At 46.9% G+C, this 11,802-nt stretch overlaps 1 protein-coding gene across 1 annotated transcript in view; it reads left to right on the top strand.

The window, feature by feature from the left end:
• The first annotated feature begins 2,174 nt into the window (after window positions 1-2,174).
• The window catches only part of LOC139751513 (uncharacterized), a 43,156-nt gene continuing 33,528 nt past the window's right edge, over window positions 2,175-11,802 (top strand). The window contains exons 1-3 of the mRNA XM_071667009.1: window positions 2,175-2,279; window positions 8,871-8,960; window positions 10,809-10,854. Of these exons, the coding sequence (XP_071523110.1) occupies window positions 8,871-8,960; window positions 10,809-10,854 (136 nt within the window). The 5' untranslated portion in view covers window positions 2,175-2,279. The remainder of the gene's footprint in view (window positions 2,280-8,870; window positions 8,961-10,808; window positions 10,855-11,802) is intronic.

Below are 11,802 nucleotides of genomic sequence, written 5' to 3'. Positions count from 1 at the left end.
CTCTCTCTCTCTCTCTCTCTCTCTCTCTCTCTCTCTCTCTCTCTCTCTCTCTCTCCCGACCTAGCTAGCTGGGCGGCAGAACCGATCAAGGTTCAGGGGGGATCAAGATCAGGGGGGGAGGTAAATTACCCCGTCAGTCACGATCATACACGTCGGCCTGACGCCTCCTGAAGGGGGGTGAGGAGATCCCGGGCCAGGGTTACGCAAGACACCTGACGGGCGAGCACACCCCACCACACACACCCCTCCTCCACACCCCACACACACCCCCCACCCCTTAACTAAGGGCTGCTGTCAACTGGAAGAGGAAGCAAGAGGAGGAGGAAGAAGAGGAGGAGGAAGAAGAAGAGGAGGGGTGTCTTGACAGGCATACGAAAGGAGGGGAGAGGAGAGGAGAGAGTGGGGGGTGAGGAGGGGCATGAGCGGGAGGGGTGTGTGTGTGTGTATGGGGCGGTGGGGGGTTAGGAGTTTAGGGGAGGGGTGGTGGAGGTGGGGGGGAGGAGGAGGGAGGGGTTGTTGTTTGGCGGGGGGGGGGGGGGGGGGAATTGCTTTACCTGAGACCTGTTCCTCGTATATTAAGGGGGGGTTTCCGGGGTCGGGCGTCGTGTGTGTGTGTGTGTGTGTGTGTGGAAAGGGAGGGGGCTGGTGTGGTGTGTTCAGAGAGTGGCGTGAGTGAGCGAGTGAGTGAGTGAGTGTGAGTGAGTGAGTGGGTATTCTAAGGTAAGTCTACGTCATGTAAACCCAAGCGTAGCAAGTGCAGCGTAGCAAGTGCGTTCTCTCCGTAGACCAGGGTCGTGTGTGTGTGTGTGTGTGTAACATGTCAAATAGCGAGGTTTGACGAGTCACTACGTCCCCCCCCCCCCCGTTTCTATTCGAGGCAAGGGGGGGGGGAGTAGTGGCGTATGACAGGCAGTTTATGACAGTGTCACAGGCTTTCATGACACTGGCAGGGGCTGGCATTGCATGACACGGGGCGTAAGGACACACCTGATGCAAGATATACCCCTCCCACCCATATCTTCCCATCACAGAGGATATATGTCGTGTATATATATATATATATATATATATATATATATATATATATATATATATATATATATATATATATATATATACACACGCCTTGACTCGTTGTGAGCCATCGTGTGTGTATGTGTGTGTGTGTGTCTGGGGATGGGAAGGGAAGGGCGGGAAGGGGAAGGCGAGGCAGCGCTGTGATTGAATCTTCCCAGGAGGAGGAGGAGGAGCAGGAGGAGGAGGAGCAGGAGGAGGAGGAGGAGGAGGAGCAGGGCCTGGAACGAGGTGTCACAAGACGGCCTCGTGACGTGTATTACACGCCTCACCACGCCAGCGCCCCCCTGCCTCTCTCCCTGCCTCTCTCTCTGCCTCTCTCCCTGCCTCTCTCTCTGCCTCTCTCCCTGCCTCTCTCCCTGCCTCTCTCTCTCTCTCTCTCTCTCTCTCTCTCTCTCTCTCTCTCTCTCTCTCTCTCTCTCTCTCTCTCTCTCTCTCTCTCTCAGTGGCAGTACTGTCCTCTGGCTTCTGACACACACACTCTCTCCTGTAAATTTGATAGATACATTGTACATTATGTACGGTCGTGCGTGTGTACTTGCCTCGTGTACATTGTACAGTCGCACGTGTGTACTGGCCTCGTGTACATTGTACAGGTCGTACGTGTGTACTGCCCTTGTGTACATAGGTAGGGTAGTGCGTGTGTACTGGCCTCGTGTACATATGTACGGTCGTACGTGTGTACTGGCCTTGTGTACATAGGTACGGTAGTGCGTGTGTACTGGCCTCGTGTACGAAGGTACGGTCGTGCGTGTGTACTGGCCTTGTGTACATAGGCACGGTCGTGCGTGTGTACTGGTCTCGTGTACGTAGGTACGGTCGTGCGTGTGTACTGGCCTCTTGTACATAGGCACGGTCGTACGTGTGTACTGGCCTCGTGTACATAGGCACGGTCGTACGTGTGTACTGGCCTCGTGTACATTGTACTTCACGAAGACTTCATGACTGACATTGATGTACATACGTCTGCCAGTACGAGACCAGCTTCGTCATCCAGTTCCTCTGACCTTCCATGCGTTAGTGGCCTCCCAGTAACACCCCAGCAGCAGCCTCCTTGCCTCCTTGCCTCCCACTGACCCCGTGTTCTGTGTTCGCAGGGACCCCGTGTGCGCTACACCCCGCTGGACCTGGCGCTCTACGTGTACAAGACTGGCGATGAGGAGGGCGTGACACTGGCCATCCAAGAGCTCATTACTGAGGGTCTGGTGAGTGTACTGTGTAGGGTGTAGCTGGTACCTTGTGCTGTGTGAGGGTGTAGCTGGTACCTTGTGCTGTGTGAGGGTGTAGCTGGTACCTTGTGCTGTGTGTAGGGTGTAGCTGGTACCTTGTGCAGTGTGTAGGGTGTAGCTGGTACTGTGTACTGTGTGGGGTGTAGCTGGTACCTTGTGCTGTGGTAGGGTGTAGCTGGTACCTTGTGCTGTGTGTAGGGTGTAGCTGGTACCTTGTGCAGTGTGTAGGGTGTAGCTGGTACCTTGTGCTGTGTGAGGGTGTAGATAGTACCTTGTGCTGTGTGTAGGGTGTAGCTGGTACCTTGTGCTGTGTGAAGGTGTAGGTGGTACCTTGTGCTGTGTGAGGGTGTAGCTGGTGCCTTGTGCTGTGTGAGGGTGTAGCTGGTACCTTGTGCTGTGTGAGGGTGTAGCTGGTACCTTGTGCTGTGTGTAGGGTGTAGCTGGTACCTTGTGCTGTGTGTAGGGTGTAGCTGGCACCTTGTGCTGTGTGAGGGTGTAGCTGGTACCTTGTGCTGTGTGAGGGTGTAGCTGGTACCTTGTGCTGTGTGAGGGTGTAGCTGGTGCCTTGTGCTGTGTGTAGGGTGTAGCTGGTACCTTGTACCGTGTGAGGGTGTAGCTGGTACCTTGTGCTGTGTGAGGGTGTAGCTGGTGCCTTGTGCTGTGTGTAGGGTGTAGCTGGTACCTTGTGCAGTGTGTAGGGTGTAGCTGGTACCTTGTGCTGTGTGAGGGTGTAGCTGGCACCTTGTGCTGTGTGAGGGTGTAGCTGGTGCCTTGTGCTGTGTGTAGGGTGTAGCTGGTACCTTGTGCAGTGTGTAGGGTGTAGCTGGTACATTGTGCTGTGTGAGGGTGTAGCTGGTACCTTGTGCTGTGTGTAGGGTGTAGCTGGTACCTTGTGCTGTGTGAGGGTGTAGATAGTACCTTGTGCTGTGTGTAGGGTGTAGCTGGTACCTTGTGCAGTGTGTAGGGTGTAGCTGGTACCTTGTACTGTGTAGGGTGTAGCTGGTACCTTGTGCTGTGTGAGGGTGTAGCCAGTAACATAAGTGTATTCTCTGTGTGTATAACGGGCTCCAATGTTCTTGTTGGGTTGTGTATGATTAGGTGTGGATGAAGGTAACTCAATCCCTCTTGGGTGTATTCAGTGTGTGTGTGTGTGTGTGTGTGTGTGTGTGTGTGTGTGTGTGTGTGTGTGTGTGTGTGTGTGTGTGTGTAGATGGTTGGTCGCGTGTGTTTCTTGGGTGTAGGGTGTTAGATGGAGGTGGGAACCTGTTGAGTGTAGGTGTACAGTGGGTAAGACAGGGGTCCACTGACATTTTCTTGGTGGGGTGTTCCTGCTTCGTGGTTGGTGTGGCAGTATATGGATGAAGTGTGGAGATAGTAATTTATTTGGATGCTACATAATCGCTGATCTAATTACATTATATATATATATATATATATATATATATATATATATATATATATATATATATATATATATATATATATATATATATACACGTGCATATATATATATCATTTCTCCTTTTATACGTAGACTTATTTAATCAAGACAGAAATTGGCTTGGTATAACTACCCTTCCTTTCCCAAAAATAAGAAAAATAAATGAAATATAGAAAATAAGTATTTTTTGGGGAAGGAAAAAGAAATTTTTTTTTTTAACAAATATTCACAGAGAAATCTTGTGGCTGGGCAAATGCCACAATAGCTTGGCTGGCTGAGTGACTGGCTGGCGTGAGGGATAAACCTTTGGGTTTTACTCTGCTGGTTTTTCGGTTTGGTTTATGTGTGTGTGTGTGTGTGTGTGTGTGTGTCTGTGTGTGTGTGTGTGTGTGTGTGTGTGTGTGTGGATGTTTTCTGCACTGTGACCTGGAGGAGAGGAGGGGGTCGTCGAAAAAAGAATTGAATTTGATAGAGAAAGAAAGAAAGAAAGAGAGAAAAAAAAGATATTGGGAGGAGATTACTTTGATTCCCTTGGGGGGTGGGGGGGAGGGGGGGGTTTTCTGCCCACGTATTTTTCATGGTGAGGGAAAGTTGGACGGTGGGGGGGGGGGGGGGTGTCGGGCTGCTGAACGCCCTTCCTCCTGTATTATAGCACCTAAAAGTATATGAACGAGCGAGTACTTGTTCTTTTTGTAAAGGTTCCGTCATGTTTTCATGAGTGTTTCGCTATATTGGTATAGAACGAGTAGGCGAAAAGATATAGAGGGTTCCTTAACTATGTATATGTGTGTGTATGTGTGTGTGTGTGTGTGTGTGTGTGTGTGTGTGTGTGTGTGTGTGTGATTGCTATTTAAGTGGCAGGGGGGGGAGAGGTTGCCCCGTCTCTTAACCTAGTATATGTGTACTGTCTTTACTCCCACGTGTGTACGGACACAGACACACACACACACTACCCTGTGTATGTGTGTGTGAGACGAGAGAACGCAGGAGTTACCCCCTGATGATCAAGTTTTCTTTGATGTCTCATTCTGTACCATTTTCTATGACAGGCTCAGGCGCTCATTGTCGTATCCACCCATGACCCTAGTGGCCTTAACGACGCATTACTGTAATCCATTCAGTTGGCCACATTATTCCCCTTGTCCTTGACCTGATGGCACCTTAATGGCCATCAGCAGCCGATGGTTGATACCGCCATCACCAAGTTGTTCAAGAATATTCCTTTTCGCGTGGGTTTCGTAAGCGGCGACCATCATCACCAGCTGGTCGTCTCTGAGAACAGCATTTTAATCACGTAATTGCGGAGGGATCCAACCACCCCCTCTCACCTCCCTGAGGAATTGACGGGAACGACCCCGCCGGAAGCCGCTGTTCGGCAACTGCCGTCGATTGTCGGTAATTTAGAGGTAAACTTTGGCGATTCGCAAACCTCCGCCAGCCAACTGGCGGTAGTTAGCCAGGGTGGCGGGGGTACGATGATGCTCCTCGTCCTCCCCTTCCCCTTGTCTTCTCGCTAGGTCCTCGTCCTCGTCGTCTCGCCAGGTCCTCGTCCTCGTCGTCTCGACAGGTCCTCGTCCTCGTCGTCTCGCTAGCTCCTCGTCCTCGTCGTCTCGCTAGGTCCTCGTCCTCGTCGTCTCGCTAGGTCCTCGTCCTCGTCGTCTCGCCAGGTCCTCGTCCTCGTCGTCTCGCCAGGTCCTCGTCCTCGTCGTCTCGCCAGGTCCTCGTCCTCGTCGTCTCGCTAGGTTCTCGTCCTCGTCGTCTCGCTAGCTCCTCGTCGTCTCGCCAGGTCCTCGTCCTCGTCGTCTCGCCAGGTCCTCGTCCTCGTCGTCTCGCTAGGTCCTCGTCCTCGTCGTCTCGCTAGGTCCTCGTCGTCTCGCCAGGTCCTCGTCGTCTTGCCATGTCCTCGTCGTTTCGCCAAGTCCTCGTCGTCTCTAGGTCCTCGTCCTCGTCGTCTCGCAGGTCCTCGTCCTCGTCGTCTCGCCAGGTCCTCGTCCTCGTCGTCCTCGTCCTGGTAACACGACAGTTGTCGCAGACGACAGCCTGACCTTACCCCCCCCCCCCGCCTAACGTTTAATTATATTAATTAAAAAGATTATAATTTCTCTCTATAAACGGGTCTCGTTTAGGTCAGCGTCAGCTTCTCGTTAGTGTCAGCTTTGTTTATGTCAGCGTCAGCTTCTCGTTTAATGTCAGCTTCGTTTGTGTCAGCGTCAGCTTCTCGTTAGTGTCAGCTTTGTTTATGTCAGCGTCAGCTTCTCGTTTAATGTCAGCTTTGTTTATGTCATCGTCAGCATCTCGTTAGTGTCAGCTTTATGTCAGCGTCAGCTTCTCGTTAGTGTCAGCTTTGTTTATCCCACACCTTTTTTTCTTTATACGAATTCATTTCTGTTGTACAAACGTGACGTTTACTGAATGTAGGCATAGATTTCTCTGAGTTGTTGTGTGTTGTGTAGACGTGATGATATCTGTGCATCCGTGACGTACGGGGGGCGACGTAGGTGAGGAATGCTGTTAACGAATGGAAAAAAAAAAAAAAAAAATACGTCAAATTTGTGTCTCCCCTGATGATGTGATTATTACACGAAAGTGCACTTGGGAACTTTTCGTGTTTCATTTTCCCCGTGGACTCATAGGAATATATATATATATATATATATATATATATATATATATATATATATATATATATATATATATATATTTTTTATATATTTATTATACTTTGTCGCTGTCTCCCGCGTTTGCGAGGTAGCGCAAGGAAACAGACGAAAGAAATGGCCCAACCTCCCCCCATACACAAGTATATACATACGTCCACACACGCAAATATACATACCTACACAGCTTTCCATGGTTTACCCCAGACGCTTCACATGCCTTGATTTAATCCACTGACAACACGTCAACCCAGGTATACCACATCGCTCCAATTCACTCTATTCCTTGCCCTCCTTTCACCCTCCTGCATGTTCAGGCCCCGATCACACAAAATCTTTTTCACTCCATCTCTCCACCTCCAATTTGGTCTCCCTCTTCTCCTCGTTCCCTCCACCTCCGACACATATATCCTCTTGGTCAGTCTTTCCTCACTCATTCTCTCCATGTGCCCAAACCACTTCAAAACACCCTCTTCTGCTCTCTCAACCACGCTCTTTTTATTTCCACACATCTCTCTTACCCTTACGTTACTCACTCGATCAAACCACCTCACACCACACATTGTCCTCAAACATCTCATTTCCAGCACATCCATCCTCCTGCGCACAACTCTATCCATAGCCCACGCCTCGCAACCATACAACATTGTTGGAACCACTATTCCTTCAAACATACCCATTTTTGCTTTCCGAGATAATGTTCTCGACTTCCACACATTTTTCAAGGCCCCCAGAATTTTCGCCCCCTCCCCCACCCTATGATCCACTTCCGCTTCCATGGTTCCATCCACTGCCAGATCCACTGCCAGATATCTAAAACACTTCACTTCCTCCAGTTTTTCTCCATTCAAACTCACCTCCCAATTGACTTGACCCTCAACCCTACTGTACCTAATAACCTTGCTCTTATTCACATTTACTCTTAACTTTCTTCTTCCAGACACTTTACCAAACTCAGTCACCAGCTTCTGCAGTTTCTCACATGAATCAGCCACCAGCGCTGTATCATCAGCGAACAACAACTGACTCACTTCCCAAGCTCTCTCATCCCCAACAGACTTCATACTTGCCCCTCTTTCCAAAACTCTTGCATTTACCTCCCTAACAACCCCATCCATAAACAAATTAAACAACCATGGAGACATCACACACCCCTGCCGCAAACCTACATTCACTGAGAACCAATCACTTTCCTCTCTTCCTACCCGTACACATGCCTTACATCCTCGATAAAAACTTTTCACTGCTTCTAACAACTTTCCTCCCACACCATATATTCTTAATACCTTCCACAGAGCATCTCTATCAACTCTATCATATGCCTTCTCCAGATCCATAAATGCTACATACAAATCCATTTGCTTTTCTAAGTATTTCTCACATACATTCTTCAAAGCAAACACCTGATCCACACATCTTCTACCACTTCTGAAACCACACTGCTCTTCCCCAATCTGATGCTCTGTACATGCCTTCACCCTCTCAATCAATACCCTCCCATATAATTTACCAGGAATACTCAACAAACTTATACCTCTGTAATTTGAGCACTCACTCTTATCCCCTTTGCCTTTGTACAATGGCACTATGCACGCATTCCGCCAATCCTCAGGCATATATATATATATATATATATATATATATATATATATATATATATATATATATATATATATATGTAGATCGATAGAGAGAGAGAGAGAGAGAGAGAGAGAGAGAGAGAGAGAGAGAGAGAGAGAGAGAGAGAGAGAGTCCCAAAGATATTATAAGATAATTGGAAATATTAACCAAACGAAGAGAGGAATTAATCTTTTGAACACGGCGGTACGACCTTTGAACATGATGGCACGACCTTTGAACATGATGGCACGACCTTTGAACATGATGGCACGACCTTTGAGCATGATGGCACGAGCTTTGAGCATAATGGCACGACCTTTGAGCATAATGGCACGACCTTTGAGCATGATGGCACGAGCTTTGAGCATAATGGCACGACCTTTGAGCATAATGGCACGACCTTTGAGTATAATGGCACGACCTTTGAGCATGATGGTACGACCTTTGAGCATAATGGTACGACCTTTGAACATGATAGTACGACCTTTGAGCATAATGGCACGACCTTTGAGCATAATGGCACGACCTTTGAGCATGATGGCACGACCTTTGAGCATAATGGCACGACCTTTGAGTATGATATGTCTAGAAGCGGCGCATCCCATGTCCTTAATGAGACATGGCTACACCACCCAGACCAGCGTATCTCACCGAGGGTGGTACCGTCGAGCTCAAGGGTCGTACCCCGTGTTATGAAAGGTCGTACACACACACACACCCCGTTACCGAGGGGCATTTAACCCTGAACTCTGATTACCGTGTGTGTGTGTGTGTGTGTGTGTGTGTGTGTGTGTGTGTGTGTGTGTGTGTATAAGATGCCCCTTCACTAAATCACGTTTTCTTTACCAGATGACAGCTGAGGAGGCCCTAAACTATTTACATGACACCCGGGAACATCTCCGTTACCTGAACCAGCAAGATGAAGACGAGGAGGAGAAGGTGAGTTTATATATATATATATATATATATATATATATATATATATATATATATATATATATATATATATATATATATATGTATATATATATATATATATATATATATATATATATATATATATATATATATATATATATATATATATATATATATATTTTTTTTTTTTTTTTTTTTCTTTTTTTCAAACTATTCGCCATTTCCCGCATTAGCAAGGTAGCGTTAAGAACAGAGGACTGGGCCTCTGAGGGAATATCCTCACCTGGCCCCCTTCTCTGTTCCTTCTTTTGGAAAATTAAAAAAAAAAAAAGACAAGAGGGGAGGATTTCCGGCCCCCAGCTCCCTCCCCTTTTAGTCGCCTTCTACGACACGCAGGAAGTATTCTTTCTCCCCTATCCCCAGGGATAATATATATATATATATATATATATATATATATATATATATATATATATATATATATATATATATATATATATATATATAAAGGACGAAGTTGTGTAAGTTGGGAGATGTAGGGGGGAGACGTAGGCATTAAGAGAAAGGGGAGGTGAACACTAAAGTGTAGAAGGGCAAATAGATAATGGAGTGGGATAGATAGATAGATAGATAGACGGGTAACGAAGGGGAGTCCAGTGATGTATAGCATTGGTGTTTTGTGTGTGTAGTGATCTTCAACTCACTCTCTGTGTGTCCTCCAGATCAGATGTTACCACATAAGACTTTTAGAAGAAGAAAAAAAATAATAAAAGAATACGTCTTTTCATAATATTATCTAAGTTCTTTATTTTTAAGTTAAGTCTCGTGAACTTTGTGTATAGCAAGCAAACTTCGGAACTCTTCCCTTCCCCCTTCCCCATTCCCCATTCCCCATTCCCCCCTACCGCTTCCTTTCCCCCTTCCCCCCTTCCCTTACCAGCTTACGACCTCGCAAGAGCAATAGTAAGCGGATCTGGGCAGACTTTTTAGAATCTTTTTGGGGCGGAATTCCCCAGCAAGACTATTACATTCTGGGCCTTGAGGGTTGCCTGAAGTACCTTGTGGAGCGAGAGTATCTGTGGCTTCGTGAGTGTAGGACTTTGACATAGACTTTTTGTATCCGAGGAGTTGACATAGACACTTTATGTCTGAGGAGTTGACATAGACTTTTTGTATCTGAGGAGTTGACATAGACGCTTTACGTCTGAGGGGTTGACATAGACACTTTATGTCAGAGGAGTTGACATAGACACTTTATGTCTGAGGAGTTGACATAGACGCTTTACGTCTGAGGAGTTGACATAGACACATTATGTCTCAGGAGTTGACATAAACGCTTTATGTCTGAGGAGTTGACATAGACACTTTATGTCAGAGGAGTTGACATAGACACATTATGTCAGAGGAGTTGACATAGACGCTTTATGTCTGAGGAGTTGACATAGACACTTTATGTCTCAGGAGTTGACATAGACACTATGTCAGAGGAGTTGACATAGACACTTTATTTCTTAGGAGTTGACATAGACGCTTTATGTCTCTGGAGTTGACATAGACACTTTATGTCTGAGGAGTTGACATAGACACTAGATCTGAAGGATTCACATTAGTGGAGAAGATGGCATAGAGAATGCCTAACTATAGATTGTATTACGTTTCATGTCTTTTATTTTTTCATTTGAAGACACTTTGCCTATATCTTTGTTTTTCTGCTGATCGTATCAGTTACTGAAATTTATGTTAATTATTTAGTAATAATGAGTTTTTCTTATCCCTTTACTATTCGTATGATATAACATCATTTAAGACGTGAATTATTATATCAAATAAATTGCCATTGACTCGAAGTAATGCTTCCTTCTCCTGCAGGAGACGCAGACGGAGCTGAAGACGCTGGCGAAGAAGAATGCGTTGCGTAAGTACCCACGTAGCTACGGTGGTGTAGTTACGACAGTGTTGGGGGGGGGGGGTCGTTAGCACGTGCCTCTCTCTCTCTCTCTCTCTCTCTCTCTCTCTCTCTCTCTCTCTCTCTCTCTCTCTCTCTCTCTCTCTCTCTCGCGTTAGTGTGTGAGGAGGAAGATGTTTAAAGGCGATTTGGAGGTGAGTGTCGTTCTAGGTCACGTGGGGAGGGTCGCCCCCGCCCCCCCCTGGTGCCACCCAGGTCACCTACTGCCACCCAGGTCACGGGGGGGTGGTCGCCTGGTGCCATCCAGGTCACCAACTGCCACACCAGGTCAGGTAGGTGTGTGGTGTCTGGTCTTAATGTGGACATCACGGGAGTGTTAAAGAAAAATGGTAGATTCTCTTACGATTGCCTTCAGTCGTGTGTCACCTGGGTAGACGACCGTAAATTGACTGCTGTAAATGTTTTTGCTTTGGAAGATTTACCGTAAAAATTTGCTCGACGTTAAGGAAGATTTGCTGTATGTAAATGCTCTGCACAGGGAGGGACTATCGTAAATACACGGGTTAGGGAAGACTGCTGTAAATGCTTGACTTTGGAAAGGCTAATGTAAATGTTTGACTTAAGCAAGACTAATTTTTTTTGTAGATGTTTGACGTAGGGAGAAACTTCCGTAAAACAGTTGCGTAGGGAAGACTTCTGTAAATGGTCAGCGTAGCCAAGAGTGGTGTAAATGACTGGCTTAGGGAAGACTACTGTAAATGATTGGCTTAGGGAAGACTGGTGTAAATGATTGGCTTAGGCAAGACTGGTGTAAATGATTGGCTTAGGGCAGACAACTGTAAATGATTGGCTTAGGGAAGACTACTGTAAATGATTGGCTTAGGGCAGACAACTGTAAATGATTGGCTTAGGGCAGACAACTGTAAATGATTAGCTTAGGGCAGTCAACTGTAAATG

The sequence above is a fragment of the Panulirus ornatus genome, chromosome 11, assembly GCF_036320965.1.
Source record: "Panulirus ornatus isolate Po-2019 chromosome 11, ASM3632096v1, whole genome shotgun sequence".
Taxonomy (NCBI): Eukaryota; Metazoa; Arthropoda; class Malacostraca; order Decapoda; family Palinuridae; genus Panulirus; species Panulirus ornatus.
This window is presented reverse-complemented; position numbering and strand designations above follow the sequence as displayed.